This window comes from Drosophila yakuba, chromosome 3R (assembly GCF_016746365.2).
Source record: "Drosophila yakuba strain Tai18E2 chromosome 3R, Prin_Dyak_Tai18E2_2.1, whole genome shotgun sequence".
NCBI classification, from domain to species: domain Eukaryota; kingdom Metazoa; phylum Arthropoda; class Insecta; order Diptera; family Drosophilidae; genus Drosophila; species Drosophila yakuba.
Genome location: NC_052530.2, coordinates 3,625,030 through 3,642,358, shown reverse-complemented (window position 1 = coordinate 3,642,358; position 17,329 = coordinate 3,625,030). Strand labels below are relative to the sequence as shown.

General features: G+C 41.8%; 1 protein-coding gene across 9 annotated transcripts in view; it reads left to right on the top strand.

The window, feature by feature from the left end:
- Positions 1–2,801: 2,801 nt before the first annotated feature.
- LOC6535385 (TLD domain-containing protein 2) overlaps positions 2,802–17,329 on the top strand; it is an 84,470-nt gene continuing 69,942 nt past the window's right edge. For 7 of the 9 annotated variants that reach the window (XM_039375572.2, XM_015191621.3, XM_039375571.2 and 4 more), the window contains exon 1: positions 2,802–3,297. Coding sequence is in view for 2 of the 9 variants with exons in the window: in XM_039375574.2 (XP_039231508.1) it covers positions 3,296–3,297 (2 nt within the window). In the remaining 7 variants the exon portion in view is untranslated. The remainder of the gene's footprint in view (positions 3,298–17,329) is intronic. The other 2 variants (XM_039375574.2, XM_015191644.3) reach the window with 1 other exon arrangement.

Sequence of the window (17,329 nt, the reverse complement as noted above, 5' to 3'; positions counted from 1 at the left end):
CTCTTGTTTTTGTTTGCATGCATAAAACAAAGGAGCTTATCCCGACCATACAAGCTATGTAAATACAAATTGCCATTGCTCGCGGTTTCCGCTCCCTTGCTGGCACAATATCGTCAAGTCCATTATCTGCTAGTCTGTTTTGTGTTTCTTTTGTTTGGGACATTGTCAACGCTTTGTCTGCTCATCCTCCGGGCCTTGTCCTCATCAACCGCCTTCTTCCCATCCCCGTAACCCAAACTGATTGTGAGCCCCGTAAGGTCAAAGTGTTAGCAAGACCCTACCCAGCGTAAAGTCGTTTATAGATTCTCGTAATCGGTTTGTCCTTGTAACCATTTTGCACAAATAAGAAATGGAAACAAGGATACTCGTTCTTCTGATGAGCAATGTTGCGCCAGCATGAAATCACTGAAAAGATACACCATCTGAAGAGAAGAGTCGATTTAGTCATTTCATGTCATTTACGATACAAATACTGGAACAACCCAGTTTTGATTCGATGCACTTTAATTTTGGCTTGTGTCAACTGTTCCTAATTGAAAATTTAGTACTTATTTGTACAGCAATCTTTTAAGACCCGTCTATGTAAATAAAATGCATATTGAATATGAATAGCACACTGTTCACGATGTCATATTGGCACAACATAGTTTTCTTGCAAAAGGACGTATCACAGAGTACAACACTGTAATTCTTAATTAGCAATTGAGAAAAAATACCTGAAGTTTTGATAAAGAACCAAATGTTTATCTAGAGGTTAGTCTTATTGGTTATATTGTTTTACAACGAACGTCTTACCTGCACTGCACCTGCTGTGTCAACATAATATCATATCAATTATCCCTTACAGGTGTTGATTATTTCCGCTCTGTGCGTTTATTGATTTACCCTTAAAGCGTTAACGCCAAACTCTCTCCGCGCATAACAAATACCCATACATATATGGAAGTGTCGCTGCTCGAAGGTCTTTCCCTCCCGAATTCCATTGCTAAGCGGTGGCTCATCCGTGTATTCATCGTATCCTTTTGTATTGCGCTTCCTTTGTGACCAACGATTTACATTTACACTATTAATAATACCCATTACGCTTTTTTAGAGATCTATGTACATATATAAATCCGCCTAGGTACAGGAAAATATTCTAGGACAACCAAGCAGAATTCTGTAATCTGGCAAGAAATTGCCAGCCAAGCGGCATTTAATACAGTTGGGTATTACTGCAAATAAATCTAAAAATGAATTATATTGTTTTTTTTTAAAGGAAAATCTCCTTTTCTCCATGCATTGATGTGTATGTGTTTAGTAATCGTTCGATAACACAAATAAGAAATATATGTACATACGAGTATATAGTTTTGCGTCCGTTAGCCCTTATCGATTCATTTTAATCAACAGCGGCCAAAGTTTAATGCGCTTTAAACTGGGAACAGACTCGATACTTAAGTGACTAAAAGATTGAAACGAAATGTTTGAATACTCCAATTTTTGTTTGTTTGCGAGTGGGTCGCCTTTTACTTTTTCAGCAACATTTTGAACGAAAAGTACGTTGTGTATACGCACGAGCGACTGGAAAGCTTAAAACTCTATAACCAACGTGGTCAAATATCATTAAGAAACTTGCAGAACGATTAGAAAACTTTTGAGAGGTTTTAATATTCGGAAAAGGACGTTGGCTAGAAACTAAAAACCATTTACCAAATACTCATATTTATAATCGCAGAAACACGATTCTCGGCAACAATTCAAAAATCATATAAAACATATTTGCCTTGATTGCAACTATAGGATATGGCAAAAACCAAGAATTGTCGACTTGAAATTCGGCTGGTGAGCCCGCTCAGCTTTGCCACACGCCTTTTTATCCTCTGCCATCACTTTTCCCCTTTTCGCCTGTCTGGGTCTCTGTTATCGCCTCCGATGGCCGTTATCGCTGGTGTTGCGCATTCTCTCCGTTGTCCCTGGTCCCGCCACCCCCCTGCCTACCATTCTGTTACTCTCACTCGAAGCGCCTCCTACGCACTTAACATTGAAAACCGAAAACAAGCCCCCAAGTGGCCACAAAGGCATGCCATCCGCCAAAAAGAAGAATAAAAGCTATCTCTCTCTGCGCGCGCGCACTGTGCAAGCTCACGGGGCAAGGCGAGAAAGAGGGCCTTAAATTTATGGCGCATACCTATAGAATCGTGATAGTGAAAGTTTTATGGCAACAACAATCGTCCATAAGTTTTGAAGTTTACAGTAGATCTTTTAGACACGACAGGCGCCCTAGCAGTATGCAATACTCTTTTACAGACACTTGATAATGGCGAAGAAGTGGGGAACACGTTTTGAACAGCAATTATATTTTTGTTGTTCATCGGTGTTTGAATGTGATATGATTTAAATAAAATTCCCCATTTAAAATAAATATATTTTAATAAAGTTGCAGAACATCGATTAAAAATGTAAACTAAAGAATAAATAAAGAATAAGTATTGTACAATAATTGACATTTCGTGCCTTAACATCTTTAGGTGAATTAAGCAAAATGAAAGAAAAGGGCTTATAATTGCCATTTGCCTTCACAAATCTCAAGGTACTTTCCGTAACAATTACCGATCGCTCATAAATTTGTGAAGCAAATATTACAAAAATCATTAAATCATTTTTAAAAAGAAGCAGAGCAGAAGCTCTGTTAAATGAGCTAGACTAAAAAAAGTGATGGTCACGAAAGAGCGAGGAAGAGAGAGTTCTCTCGCTCTCTCTTTTAGCCATGTATTTGGGCCCTGCTGGCTGAAGCGACGTAAATACCGTTAGGACAGTACATCGTGGACCTTTGAGCGTGGATGTTTGAGCAACCAGAAACGCCTGCCGATTATATCAGAAAGGCTAACAAATATAAATCAAAACATAGAAAAAGAGCAAAGAAATAGCGCTCAAGATTTTTGCAAGAAAAAAAATCAAAATGCCAGCTCAATAACCTCAAAACACGCTTAGTAAAGAACACGGGGTTTCATTCTTGAGTTCGCAAAGTTTTTTCGGTTCCCCAGCTGTGTGTTACATAAATCTCAGTGATTGTGTTAGTGTGCGAGAGAGTGCTCATGTGTGTGTGTGTGCGACTCACAGCAACCGCAGCTAAAATATAAAAATTTCCTAAAAATTATAGAAGAGCAACTTCCCGATTTCGGTATATTCTTTATGCTTAGTCAATTGGGTACGAGCCCAGTAGCTGTTTCGGTGTCAATTACGAGAAAGTTACTACTCAAAAGAGTACTGAGAAACAACCACTTAGAAATCAGCCAAGCAGCCAGTCGAAGCAATGTAAGCCAAATAAAATGTAGAATCATGTTTATTTCCTCTAATACACAGAAATATCGAAAGTAAAATAAGTTCTAAAAGTTCTCATTGCCCCACTTCATCACTGGGTTAATGCCTACTTTTCCTTTTACTAGGTAACCACCACCGCATGATATAGAAATCCATCCGTTTATGGGCCTGACCTCGACCAATCGACTGCCATTGAAACTTGAACCGCATCGTTTTTTCACTTTTTGTAAATTTCTGTCATCAGCTGCAATATGTGTAGGAATTTCCCAGCGCTACAATTTTCACAACATTTATCGATTATCGGCGCCCACCCACCTACCAACTACCAAACGCCACCTCCAATTTGCTTTTGGTCAAGTCAATTGCTTGCAAAATTTAATAGCCGCACACTTGGCGTTTTGCGTTTTGTTTTGTGTCCCAACTTTGTTAATTTCGTTTTGGCCTTTTCGGCTGCACCGTTTTTTGCTCTTTTCCTTGAGCGCCACGCACGCAGCTGCTCGTTTCTTCTCGTCTTTTTATATATTTCTGCCGTATTTTTGCTATTTGCTTGCCACTCCCACTTTACTCTCGGTATCTCTAGTTCCGCTTCTTGTAATCTTTGTGACCCGAATGGGCCAAAATCTTCTTGTCGAAGCACCATATTGAATATCTTGTTGTAGAGAAGAAAATTGTATCCCAAAGGAGTTTGATTGATTTGAGGGGGGCTCCTAAGGCTCCTCACCCGGGCCAATGATTATCATCCGTCAATGTAAGGAATGGGTGAAGAGTAAGACCCAATTCTATAGATAGATCGATTTACCAATGGCTTCTTTGTTGTTTTTTAAAGGTGTAAAGTAGCAGAGATATTATTTTAAGAACTACATTTTAATTTAATAACTGTAACGTAAATAAAAAAAGTCAGTTCTCTTATTAAGATTAAAAAGAAATGTAATTTATATATTAAACAAATGAAACAAAATCTTTAAATTATGTACAATATAAAGCAAGAGCACGCTATGGTCGTTGGCTTATCGACTGAAATTATTAAGCAAAACTGCCAAATAAAAAAGTCAAATTAAACCTATTTAAATCTTTGAATTAATCCGTCAGTCCGTCCCCTTGTCTGTCCGTATGAACGTCGCGATCTCAGGAACTACATATAAGCTAGAAAGTTGAGATTAAGTGGCAGACTTCAGAGACATAGTTGCCATGTTGTCACGCCCACTCAAACGACCACAAACCAGCCAAAACTGCTACACGCACAATTTTTAAAATTGGTTTGAAATCGTTTTAATTTTATTTTAAACTTGCAAATTTCTATCGATTTGCCAAAAATCTAATTGCCACGCCCACTCACGCAAAGTTTTAAAAAAAGTTTTGATGTTTGTTAATTTTTTATTAGTATTGTAAGTTCGATCGATTTGCCAAAAAAAAATTTGCAACGCCCACCCTAACGCCCACAACCCGCCCAAAACTGCCACGCCCACACTTTTGAAAATTGATTTGATATATTTTCTAATTTTGATTAGCCTTGTATATAAATTAACGTAAGTGTGGCTGGGGGGATCCTCGCTGCAGTCACGGATTTTATGTTGAGAGGAACTTTCCTCTTTTAACTGCCAGCCTTGTGGTCTGGCAGAGTAATTAAAACAAATATATTTTACGACGTTCAGTCGGAGTAATAGGATTGACGAGCAGCCGCTCTTTATTAATGTCAAAAACAAACTGAAACTTAAAGCTAACAAAGACTCGCAGCGGCCACGCAAATATGCTGTGTTTGCCGGCTGCGCACGGGTTTCCGGCCCAATGCTGGGTCAGCACTTTTACATTTTGATATTATATTTCGCACACTGAGCCAACTGTTCTAGTTCGTTGGCTTGTGTTAACTACTCCCCCTTCAAGATTACGGCCGTCCTCGGCTGGTCCTAATTCGGCGATCATCCCGTTTAATTGGATTGCAGATCTCCGCGCTCCGAGGAACCGTAGACAGGTGATACCAATGCAAATCAATGCACAACAAATCGCTGCTGCGATAAATATTATGCGATGTGAATGATTAGTATCAATTTCTCTCCCGAACTCTTTGATGAACTCCAAGTTACGTTCACTCAGCTGGTGAAGATAGGGGAGACTCAGAATATCTCTGTTGGCGGTGATATTCAATGATGGGGAACTCGCTACCCCTGGAGCTCGTATTTGGGCCTTGTCGTGATTTATAAAGGTGGTGTCATTTATCACGACGCGATCATTGAAGGTGATGAGATGAGTGCCACGTAGGTAGACTTCTGTTCCGTTGTCCACCGTGACCCTGGCTGGCCGGTCATTGATGATGATGATTCCCTCGTCCACGCGGGTAAGCGGGTGTAGGTCGCTTGGTTGCGACTCGCAATGCGCTATGACGCCTGTGTGTAGTTCCCTGGCGCATGAGCTTTCCGTTGATAGTTGGCAAAAGGTAGCCCCCGGTGTTGGGGTGCAGTTTTTGATTTTATGGACTTCTTCTCCACACTTTGCTACCATGTTGTCGGTTATCCGCAGCATAACTCCTTTGCAAGCTACTGGGAAAATAGTGACCTTCTTACAAGACAATTTTATTTTGGGAAATTTGATAATAAAGTGTATCATGTTAGAGGATTGTAGTATTTTTACAGACGATGCGGACATAAGATCCCCTATGGGGGTATCTGTGGGTTCTTTCAACCAAACTGATTTTAAGTCTGCATGATCTAGGATATTTGGACTGACAATATTGTTTTTCGCCAGTGTTACAGCCAACATTAAATTCTGTAACTCCATCATTAGTATTCTATTCCTAGCCAGCAGTGTCTCATATAAATGGCCGGTGTCAATTTGTGTATTTTTATGTGTTTGCAAGATTTGATTTACAGTTGTTGTTAATTGGTTGATTCGACTTTGTATTCTAGTATTAATTTTGATTTGCCTATTGTTTGACTGTGTCAACTGCCACTCTGTGAATCTTATTCTTTCTAGATCGCCGGCATCCGGCGTCCCCGCTACTACCTTTAGCATTGAGCCCAGAAAATCTAAACTCCTTGCGATTCTGTGGTGGACTTTTAACGAATCCAGCGTGTCCCGAAGGTGCGAGGTATCCACTTCTAGCAATTTCCTCATATGAGACTGTGGAAACATCTCGTTCATGCTGCTTGTTTCTTCTATTACGCGCATGTATTCCGAAAGATTTGCCGAGTGGGTCACATACGCGAGCTCCTCCCACACCAGGATCTCTCCATCTATGATGGGGATATACCTTGCTTGTGAATAGTTAGTGATGTGCGCTGACACCAATGACAGTGAAAGGAGGATGAAAATTCTGCACCTGTGGAAATGTATTCTTTTAGTCGCTTTTTCTTGTTCGCTGAGGTTTATCCCATCACCAATTAATTTTATAATAAACTAAAACATCGTGCCTTTGGCAACGGACTTAATGTCTACTAAATGGAAGTTTGCCAAACGGCTGATGATAGGTAGTAATAATAAAAAATTTAAAATTAAGCGAGAGAGTCATTTTAAGTTGTCCTTGTGGACCACCCTCCCTTCAATGAGGACCGTGGTCCCCAGGTCTGCCTGTATGGCTTTTTCCTCACACAAGGGAGTGAGTTTATTGCCGAGCCTTCTATTAGTTTTGACCAAAACCTTTTCGCCCACTTCGAAGACTCTGTTTTGTCGAGAAGCATTCTCTCGAGACCTTAGCGCGTCTTGGGCATTCTTAATTTTGTCAGCAATCCGTTCTTGTGTGTCGTCCGTGCATTCTTGTATTGCGTCGACTGGCCTCTTATCGATGACCGAATGGATTGACTTGTTATATCTGGTAGTGGCTAACAAGATTACTTCCACAGTATCACTTATGCCCTTGTCGATTTTTAGGCACCTGGCGAGCTCTAGTAGAGTGCTGTGAAAACGTTCCACTTGCCCGTTTGAGACACTGTGAAGGGGTGGCGCATTCGTGATGCTGACGCCAAAATGGTTGTCTAGCATGGCCGTGATCGTGTGCGAATTTAGCGATGGCTCGTTGTCGCAGTAAATCACTTTGGCCTTTGGGAAGAAATTCATGACCTGTAATAAGGCTGGTTTCAAATCCTCGATTGTTCTTGACGGCACATGCTGTACGACGGCGAATTTCGAAAACTTGTCGATGCAAGTGAGGAAATACTTTTTATCCGTTGAGAAAATGTCTATGTGTAGCATTTCTCCTACATGAGAGGGAATCGGTGACTCGCCAATCTCTTGTTTCTTCGGATGCCTATCATATTTAGCTTTCGCGCACGTTTTGCAGTTTTGGACAATTTCATTGGCCAGTTTGGCCATTTTTGGGAAGTAGTACTCTGTGAGAACCTGCTTCACATTTTCTTGGGCCGACCGGTGGGCCCTATTGTGTTCTGCTAATATGACTTCCCTTCTTTCTTCGACCCCAAAAATGTCTGTAACACGGTTTTTGCAGTGCCAGAATTTTGTAGTCGGGAATCTCCGGACTAAGTCGTCCTGCACCGTTGCTAGCGTGTGCAAATCGCAATGGAGGGCGTTTACGCCCTTGGGGACTATTGCATCCGCAAGGTCATCGAGTAATGACTTCTTGTCGGTGAAGTTGATCGAATGTCGTTTCTTATTTTTAAAGAGAACGAAAGAGCGTTTTAGCGGAAAGCGGGCCTCTTCTAGAATTAGTTGGTTCTGGAAGCAATTTAGGGGCTTATCCGTTGTTTCTATGGTGTGAGTGAGGGAAATCTCACTGTGAATGGTCGCAACGCATGATTCTGCATCCTGTTCTTCTATGGCGTTAATTTGCTGCCTAGACAGGGCATCAGCAACCAAATTTTCTTTTCCCGGTTTATAGACTACCTTCGCACCCGTTTCCTCGATGCGACCCTTCCACCTTTTGATTTTCGCGTTAGGGTTAGAATCTGATACCGAGAATGACAATGGCTGATGGTCAGTGAAGATAGTTATATCTTTCACCGCATATAAATAGTGTCGCAGCTTGGCCAACGCCCAAACGATGGCTAATAATTCCCTTTCATTTGTGGCGTAGTTTATTTCCCTATCTTTTAATGTCCTCGAGATCATTGTAATAGGACGATTCTCTTGTGAAAGCACTGCTCCAATACCGTAGGCTGAAGCATCCGTCGTTAGATGGAATGGCTTCTTGTAATCCGGGTATCTGAGCATAACATCTTCGGATGCCAAAATGTTGCGCAGTTTTTCGAAAGAATTTTTTTGCGCCTCATTGAATTGTACTTGGATGTGTCGCGATCTATGTCTGCTTACACTTCCATTTTCGCCCTTTAAGATGTCCGAAATAGGCCTTGCTATGGCTGCAAAGTCCCTAATAAAGCATCTGTAATAGCTCGCGAGACCTAGGAATGATCTAACCTCAAATATTGTTTTTGGTTCGGGGAACTCTTTTATGGCCCTGACCTTTTCTGGATCGGTGGTAGTGCCATCACTGGTGACTATAAAGCCAAGAAAGTTTACGCTTTTTTTAAAAAAACTTGACTTTTTTACTGAGACCCTCATATTTGCATCGCTTATGGTTTTTAAAACCCAATCCACGTGCTTGACATGAGCATTCTCATTTTCTGAGAAGATTATTACATCATCGACGTAGACATAGCAAGTCTTGCCGATTTGCTCTCTGAGAATGTCATCAATGGCTCTCTGGAAGATGCTGGCAGCATTTCTCAAGCCAAAGGGAAGCCTCTTGAATTCGTACTTCCCTCCGCTTACGGAGAAGGAAGTTTTTTCGCGGTCATTTTCCGCTAAGACGATCTGGTGATACCCGGACTTGAGGTCCAATGTCGTAAAGAATTTGGCCTTGCCCAAGTTGCCCAGTATCATGGAGATATCTGGCATCGGGTATTTGTCTGGGATAGTTCTTTCGTTTAGCTTACGAAAGTCTATGACTAATCGTCTATTTTGATTGCCGGCCTCGTCGGTTCCTTTTTTATCAACCACCCATATTGGGTTGTTATAAGGAGACACCGACCTTTGAATTATACCATTTTTAAGCAGGTCTTGGATTTCGTTGTTGACGAAATCTGCTGCCCCCATGGGGTATGGATATAATTTGGCGTAAATGGGCTCTTCGCTAGTCGTCCTAATCGTGGCCACTACCGATGTGTTATATGGCAGGGCCTCGTTGGGATCTGCGAAGGCGTTTTTTCGGCTCTTTATCATTCCCAGAAATGCCTTCTTCACCAAAGGTGGTGCATCTGCGCACTCCACGTTAGTGAAGTTGACGTCAGTGCATTTATGGAATGAAATCTTCTCAACTTCGTTACCCCATTTGAGCTGGGCGGAAGCGAGGCAAAGTGATGTGCCGGCCTGTGTTAACAGATCGGCCCCGATTATCCCGTCGAATGTTGTAAAATCTGGTAAAATGAAAAAAGTCGCTTTCAGATTAAAAATCGAGACGAAGCATTTTTTTGTAACAGTGGTGGTGCCGTGAATTGAGTGAATTTCGAAAGGAGAGTCCACCGGGCGGATACCCTTTAGCTCTTTGCGAGGTCGGATGAAATTTTTTGACGCGCCGGTGTCTAAAAGGAAATTCATTGGTACCCCTGCTACTCTTCGTCTGATGACGGGTAACAGGGATTTTCCCCTAAAAAATTGACGTAGTCAGAATCATACTCGGCGATGGCATCGTCGTCTATTTTTGATTCCGCTTTGGAGGCGGCGGCGGCATACGCTCCTGTCTTTTCTTCCGTATTCCGCGTAATGAAGTTAATTTGTTGTTGTTTCCTCACGGCGCCTGTGCGCTCAGAGGTGGCTGGTCTTCTGTTCTGGTAGGCGTTTGCCTGGGTCGGCTGCAGCACTCTAGAAAATGAGGGATCGACCTCCATAGGTTCTGGTGTGCCGTTGTTCTTGTAATTTTTGGTACTTTGCGGTTCGGCGTGAACCTGTGCCTTATGCTGCCTATTGAAATATGGGTTTTTGGTATTATTAGGTTGTGGGTCATGGTGGTCGTGCTTGTCAAGTTGACGACCCTGCGCTTTTGCAGTAGGTTTGCGATCTTTATCTTCTTGACTTCTTGCAAAACTGGCTGCAAAAACATATCTCTCGTGGTTAGATTCCACTTCTTGCGCTAAGGCCAGAGCTGACGGCATGTCTTTCGGCTTTGCCGCGAAAAGCACATCAGTGAGGCTGCGTTTAAGTCCCGAGATGAAAATACGCAAGGCGTCCTCTCGGAATTTTTCGCACAATATTTTTGCCGTCGATGGCTCGTGAGACATATGAGCTTTATTTGTGAGTAAGGTGAGTTTTTTCTCGACCTCATCATAATACTGTAGCAGGGTCATGTTGTGTCCCTGTCTTAAAGTGCTCATGTCCTGTTCAATGACATGCATTGGACGCTTGTCACTGTAAGTGAAATCGAGCCGATTTATAATAGCATCGAAATTCAGTACAGTGCCAAACGAGGATAAAACGTTATCGGCCGCGCCCCTAACTTTGTTTCTAATAATTGTCACTGCCTCATAATGGCGAGAGGTGCCGTTGAAATTTTTAAATATGCGATACGCAGCAATCGCCGCTTGTCGCCACGAAACATATGATTCCTGTGACCCCGAGAATTCAGGCAAATATTTAACGGCGTCTAAAGTCACGCCACATTGAGAATTATTAGTTATGTCTATGGGCTCGTAGGCTTTAATTACGGGGGCCACAGCTGAGGTGGGCGCGACATGTGTTGCTGCCAACTGGCTGGCCAGTCCCTGAATTGTCTGACGCAGTTCATTTTGTACGAGTTGGTTTTTGGCGGCCTCGTCCGCTAAAGCGTTGGTCACAATTGCCTGTATTATAGCTTTGAGTTGTTCTGGATCTATCGACATTTCGGGGGGATTCGCGGTTACACGTCTTAGAGAAGAAGCTAGATTTTCGCTGTCGGACTCTGAGTCGCTGGAGTATGGTTTTTTATTCCTATATTGTGAGAACCCGGGCTGCATGAGCGTTTTAATTCGCCTAGGCATGCAGAGACTGCCTGTGTGGGTAGCAGTTGACCACAGACAAACAAACAATAAATAAAGACAAAGGCTGCAGCGTCAAGTGTCACGCTTGAATCGAATGGAAACATAAAACAACAATAAAAAATGAAAAGCTAACGTATGCGCTGTTGTAAAAAATAATTACATGATTTTTGTTCTTATTCACACTGATATGAGACCACGTTTTAGTGTATCTGCTGGATTAATAATTTGTTTTTGTTCATAATAATTTTTGCTGAAAATATATTTTTTTGTTTAAATTATTTTCTGTTGAAAATAATTTTTTGTTCAAAATAATTTCTGTTGAAAATAATTTCTTTTTATTAACTTTTGTTGGAAATAATTTTTTGTTTGAAATAATTTCTGCTGAAAATAATTTTTTTTTACTGTAACATTGGCGTTGATTAACAATTGCTTTATTAAAAAAAACGCTTCTGTGCAGCGGTTTGTGGTACATAAAAATATTAACAGACTTAAAATGCGTTTAGCATCGGTTCCCACTCACATGATTTTTTTCGGTGTGTGTGTTATTTTATCACTAATTCCCTTCACTTTTCCCGCGCCGCTGTCTTTTGCTTTGCCGCAAATTTAGAAGCTGTGTGGGCGGTGTTGGTGATGGTGGTGGTGGTGGGTGGTGGTTTTTACCACTAGTTGAGCGCCAATTAACGTAAGTGTGGCTGGGGGATCCTCGCTGCAGTCACGGATTTTATGTTGAGAGGAACTTTCCTCTTTTAACTGCCAGCCTTGTGGTCTGGCAGAGTAATTAAAACAAATATATTTTACGACGTTCAGTCGGAGTAATAGGATTGACGAGCAGCCGCTCTTTATTAATGTCAAAAACAAACTGAAACTTAAAGCTAACAAAGACTCGCAGCGGCCACGCAAATATGCTGTGTTTGCCGGCTGCGCACGGGTTTCCGGCCCAATGCTGGGTCAGCACTTTTACATTTTGATATTATATTTCGCACACTGAGCCAACTGTTCTAGTTCGTTGGCTTGTGTTAACTTATATCTCTCTATTCGCCAAAAATTTATTTGCTACGCCCACAAGCTTCGTACTTCCACTACCTGAGTAACGGGTATCAGATAGTCGGTCAACTCGACTATAAAGTTCTCTGTTGTTTTCTTTAACATGTATAGATTTTAGATATGGGGTTGGTACAATCGGAAGTTATACTCTTTAAATTTAGAAATAACGGGCGAAACTATGTTAGACAGCAAGCATCTCATAGAAAATAAATATACTCTCTATATCTACGTTTTGGATTCCGGACCTTGTAGTCAGGCCTCACAGTATTGGCCCGATGGCGAATGCCGAAAATCAATAGATACGTGGAAATGAGCAGGCTAGCAGCAACAGCAGCGAAAACCACAGAGCAGTTTACAGCCTAGGGAAAACCTTTTAAGTTAACATGCGCAGGCCCTACATTTCATTTTAGTACAAAAAAGGAGGAGCGAGAGAGAGCGGGAAAGAAAGCACGCACACAGCAACAAAATGCAGCTCAGCTGTTTGCTGGCCGTGTTGAGTGCTTTGTCCTTGACAAGGTTTTGTTTTTCAGCATTTTTCATATTTTCCTGGGTGGGGAGAAACGAGACAGCTCTCCAGAGAGCTGAGTACGGAGATGGCGATAGATAGAGAAGGAAATGAAAGCCGTGGTAGAGAACACAGCTTTTCGCTGGTTACGCCATTTTCATTCAGAAAAAAAGGAGAGGAAGCTGACCTTTTCCTAGGCGAAAACGCTTCTGGTGAATGGTTTGTATGTGTGTTTCCGTGTGAGGTCCATCTTCCTTCGCTTTTTTTGGGGCTTCGAAAATTATAGTCAATTATTTGTACCCAAAAGCCAAAGTCGTAATGCAATGACCCATTCTTGTATCTACTCACAGATCGCACCTTTAATTACACGGCACGTGACCCTTTGTGGGATAGTAAAATTCTAAGGCCCATTCGCATTCTAAAGCAATTTCCGCTTAAAATTTGTTTTTAGTACTAGCCAGGCATGTTTATTAATACGTTGATTAATTGTCGCATTAACAGGCACTCAGGGTGCAAAGTGTACGTGTTTGCAGAACAGCGAATGATTACCTATGAAGTGAAGGATGACTGAAGAAAAAAATAAAACTAACTGATCTCGAAAGCAGACCTTGACTAAATCATATCAAATGATTTCCGATCATATCCCAATTATCTTGCATAGAAACGAAGTCACGTATTCAATCCACATATATCAACCAAGTTGACTAGAACAAATCAATGTTAGTCAACCACTTTCTCCTGCTATTTTCCACATACGTAAGAGTATGTAATGCAACTCAGTTCTTGCTGTGGCCTGGGCTGCCCTACCTTGAAAGACTACCTTGTTAAGACTGTGCTGATAGCAAATAATATTATCACCTTCAAATGCATAACGAACTAACTAGTTGGCTCACCCGTTGCCTGACAGACAAACACTCGCCCTCAGGTGGAGCCACTGTCGCTGGGCAAACAGTGCGCAGTGCGACAAACTAAGTCTCCAATTAAATACACTTGTAATGCGCTCTTGCTATTTCTTATTCATTTTATTTCTTTATTTCCCCGCCTTCTCTATTCTACTTACAAAGCGCAGCTTCAGACTCTGGGAATAGTTGACAAGACCCAGTATGCATATGCAGAAAGAATTGAAAATGAAAATCCAGGAAGAGTCATGACAACGTTGGCTAAGTCTGGTAATGTGACTGCTTTATTTCATTGTTCGGATTGTGTCAAGGCTGGCATTAATGCAAGAGATTAAGCCAGTGGGCGAGCGGAGTGCTCCATTATCCTGCAGCCGATTGTTTGCCTTCCTTTAGTCTCTTGAATCCTCCTGCCAAGAAAATTGAGGGTCCTGCCTCAGTACAGTATAATGCGTTGAGCTCTGCAGCTGCGTAACTTTCTTGCCGATCCTTCGGACACGAATCATCTAATGTATTGGCCTTGTTATCTAACAAACATTTTAATTACGCTGTGTTCCCGACACCTTAATTTGGCTGAATTCCGTTCTTTCTACTTAGCTACTGGGCAATTTATACTTATACTTATACTCGACTGCAAGTTATTTACCAACAAGCTGCCTCTTTAAACAATCATTTTTTACAAACTTATTTAACTGGAAGCCTTTGAAATATAAGGGGATCGCTGTTTTATGTGTACAATCGGCATATCCCTTGGTATGATAAATATTACAGTATGAATACTTCCAATGGGACTTTCAATAACTGCACAAGTAATATATATATATATTATTCCTCTTTATACCATTTGGATTTTTTATGAAAAATAGATAAGATAATTTATTGGACATTTTTTTAGTGCTTGGGTAAAGTCAACACTATTTATGATAACTTTTTAGCTGTATCCAATGACTACGGGGTGATCACTGAAAGTCACTCGGAAGCCACTTTAATTCGCGGCTCAATGGAGTCAATTTCAGAGCATAAGCTGGCTGATCGTCCCTATCTATGTGTCACTTGTCTCCTTCTTTCCTGCAAGGGGAAACAAAGGCCGCATCGCGGAGACAGAGCACCATATGAGGCATAAATTACAGGCACATCTAGCCACTGGGTCGTCAGTTCAATTTGTGCAGCAGAACTAGAGTTTCCGATTTTCTGCGCTGTCAATTTCATTACGTATACGCCAAGCCCGGTTGGCCCTTTGGGCGCTTAAAATATGTTAACGCAATTTGCATTCGCACGATAGTGGACACTGGCACAGCGCAGTCTGGGCCAAGAGTAACTAAATTAAGCGTCGCACACTTTCTGTCCGCGGGCTTAATTGTGCCAAATAGTTGGCATTTGTGCGTTGGAATTACGTGAAAGGACGACAAGTGGCAAAGCATAGCTGGAGAAGCTCGAGGAAATAAAACAGCTGGGAGAGTGCAAATATTTTTTTAGGGCCAACTCAAGGATATCTGCAGAGGAAGGACTGTTTGGGTGGTGCTCAAAACTGCATCCTGCAATTATGAATGAATGCCAAGCTAGCGAAACCCCAAAAGAGAAAGCTAGCCAGCCACAAGCGAATGAGTTTGCGGAAGTGGCACGCGGTCGCCATACAAATGTCCTTTTTCTGATGGCACTCGGAAAAAAACCCTGTATTTTAAGTTTTTATAAATAGTTACAGGTTATGTGAGAGGTTTTAGAATATTAAATAATTAGAGGTTATTAAAGGCTTAAAGCTGGCTAACACACTTTACATAACGTTTTAGTACTCTCCCTTTCGTTCTGGCACCTCCATTCCCCTGCGCCGCATATTTATGACCTCGCCTGAGTGCATGGCCTTCAGAGCAAGCGGACGACTGTCTGTGTAAGGACATTGGAGCGCCCTGCCAATGCTGAAATGTTCAACTGCTGAAACGCGTTGGGTGAAGGCAGTCATTATTCATTCCGCATCCACCCCCACACGCTCACACATGTGCAGAGTCCCGCTGAAGATATGCACACATATTTACCTTTGTGCCCTGCGAGGGCTGTGAGTGTGCACGTTTTCCTGCTGCTAACGGATACATGCATGCAAGCGCAAAGGACTACGAAATTCACAGAACTCGTAGGACAGCACAGTGCATACGGGAAGAAAATACTTGTAGGGAAATTCTTGTAGAGTGGTTTTGGTAATTTCAAAACACAGTCACATGGGCAATCAGTAATGGTTCCAGTTTTTGGATTTGGATTTGATAGGATTGTAAAAATCAGTCAGTACCCCTCAAGCGAAATGGTGTTATAATGCGTCGAAGCATATTTCTTTTATATATCTACTTACCATTCTCATCAACTTTCAGTATTACTATTAAATTTTTGGCTCGATGCTCATATTATGGCACTGTCACCATCACTCCCGCACCTTTCCCCACCTCCCCTTCCATGCTCACCGGTTTTTGAAACGGCATCCATCAGAATGCAACATTTCAGAACACACATAATAATCATAATGGAGTGTGCGAGTGCAGACAGATGAAATGCTTTGGGAAGGACTGCCAGTTCCGCTCCTCCTTCTCTCTTGGCCGTGTATCTGCGTTCAAGACAAAGCTCATTTCTGGGGCGTACGCAGTGACGTTGATGTGGGCGTAATTTCAACCAAAGGACACCAGACTAAAAGGCGTATTTTTCCCGGCAGCAGAGCCATGACATTGAGTAATTTTCAACATATTCAGGTTATTAATGAACGAGATTAATTCGACTACAAAAATGAACTCTTAATTTGTTTACTGTAGCACAAATGGAGTCCCACTGCATCTTTCTAAAACGATTATATTTATATTTATACCCGTTACTCGTAGAGTAAAAGGGTATACTAGATTCGTTGAAAAGTATGTAACGCAGAAGGAAGCGTTTCGACCATATAAAGTATATATATTCTTGATCAGGATCAATAGCCGAGTCGATCTGGCCATGTCCGTCTGTCCGTCCGTCTGTCCGTCGAGATCTCAGGAACTACAAAAGCTAGAAAGTTGAGATTAAGCATACAGACTCCAGAGACATAGACTCAGCGCAAGTTTTTCGAATCATGCTGCCACGCCCACTCTAACGCCCACAAACCGCCCAAAACTGCCACGTCCACACTTTTCAAAAATGTTTTTATTTTTATATTTTTTAATTTTTGTATTGGTGTTGTAAATTTCTATCGATTTGTCAAAAAACTTTTTGCCACGCCCACTCTAACGCCCACAAACCGCCCAAAACGGCAATGTTTTATATATTTTCATTTTTGTATTAGTCTTGTAAATTTCTATCGATTTGCCAAAAAACTTTTTGCCACGCTTACTCTAACGACCACAAACCGCCAAAAACTGTCAGTGTCGAAGGCCTCCTTCGCACTTTCACTAGCTGAGTAACGGGTATCAGATAGTCGGGGAACTCGACTATAGCGTTCTCTCTTGTTATACCCGTTACTCGTAGAGTAAAAGGGTATACTAGATTCGTTGAAAAGTATGTAACAGGCAGAAGGAAGCGTTTCCGACCATATAAAGTATATATATTCTTGATCAGGATCAATAGCCACGTCCGTCTGTCCGTCCGTCTGTCCGTCCGTCCGTCTGTCTGTCCGTATG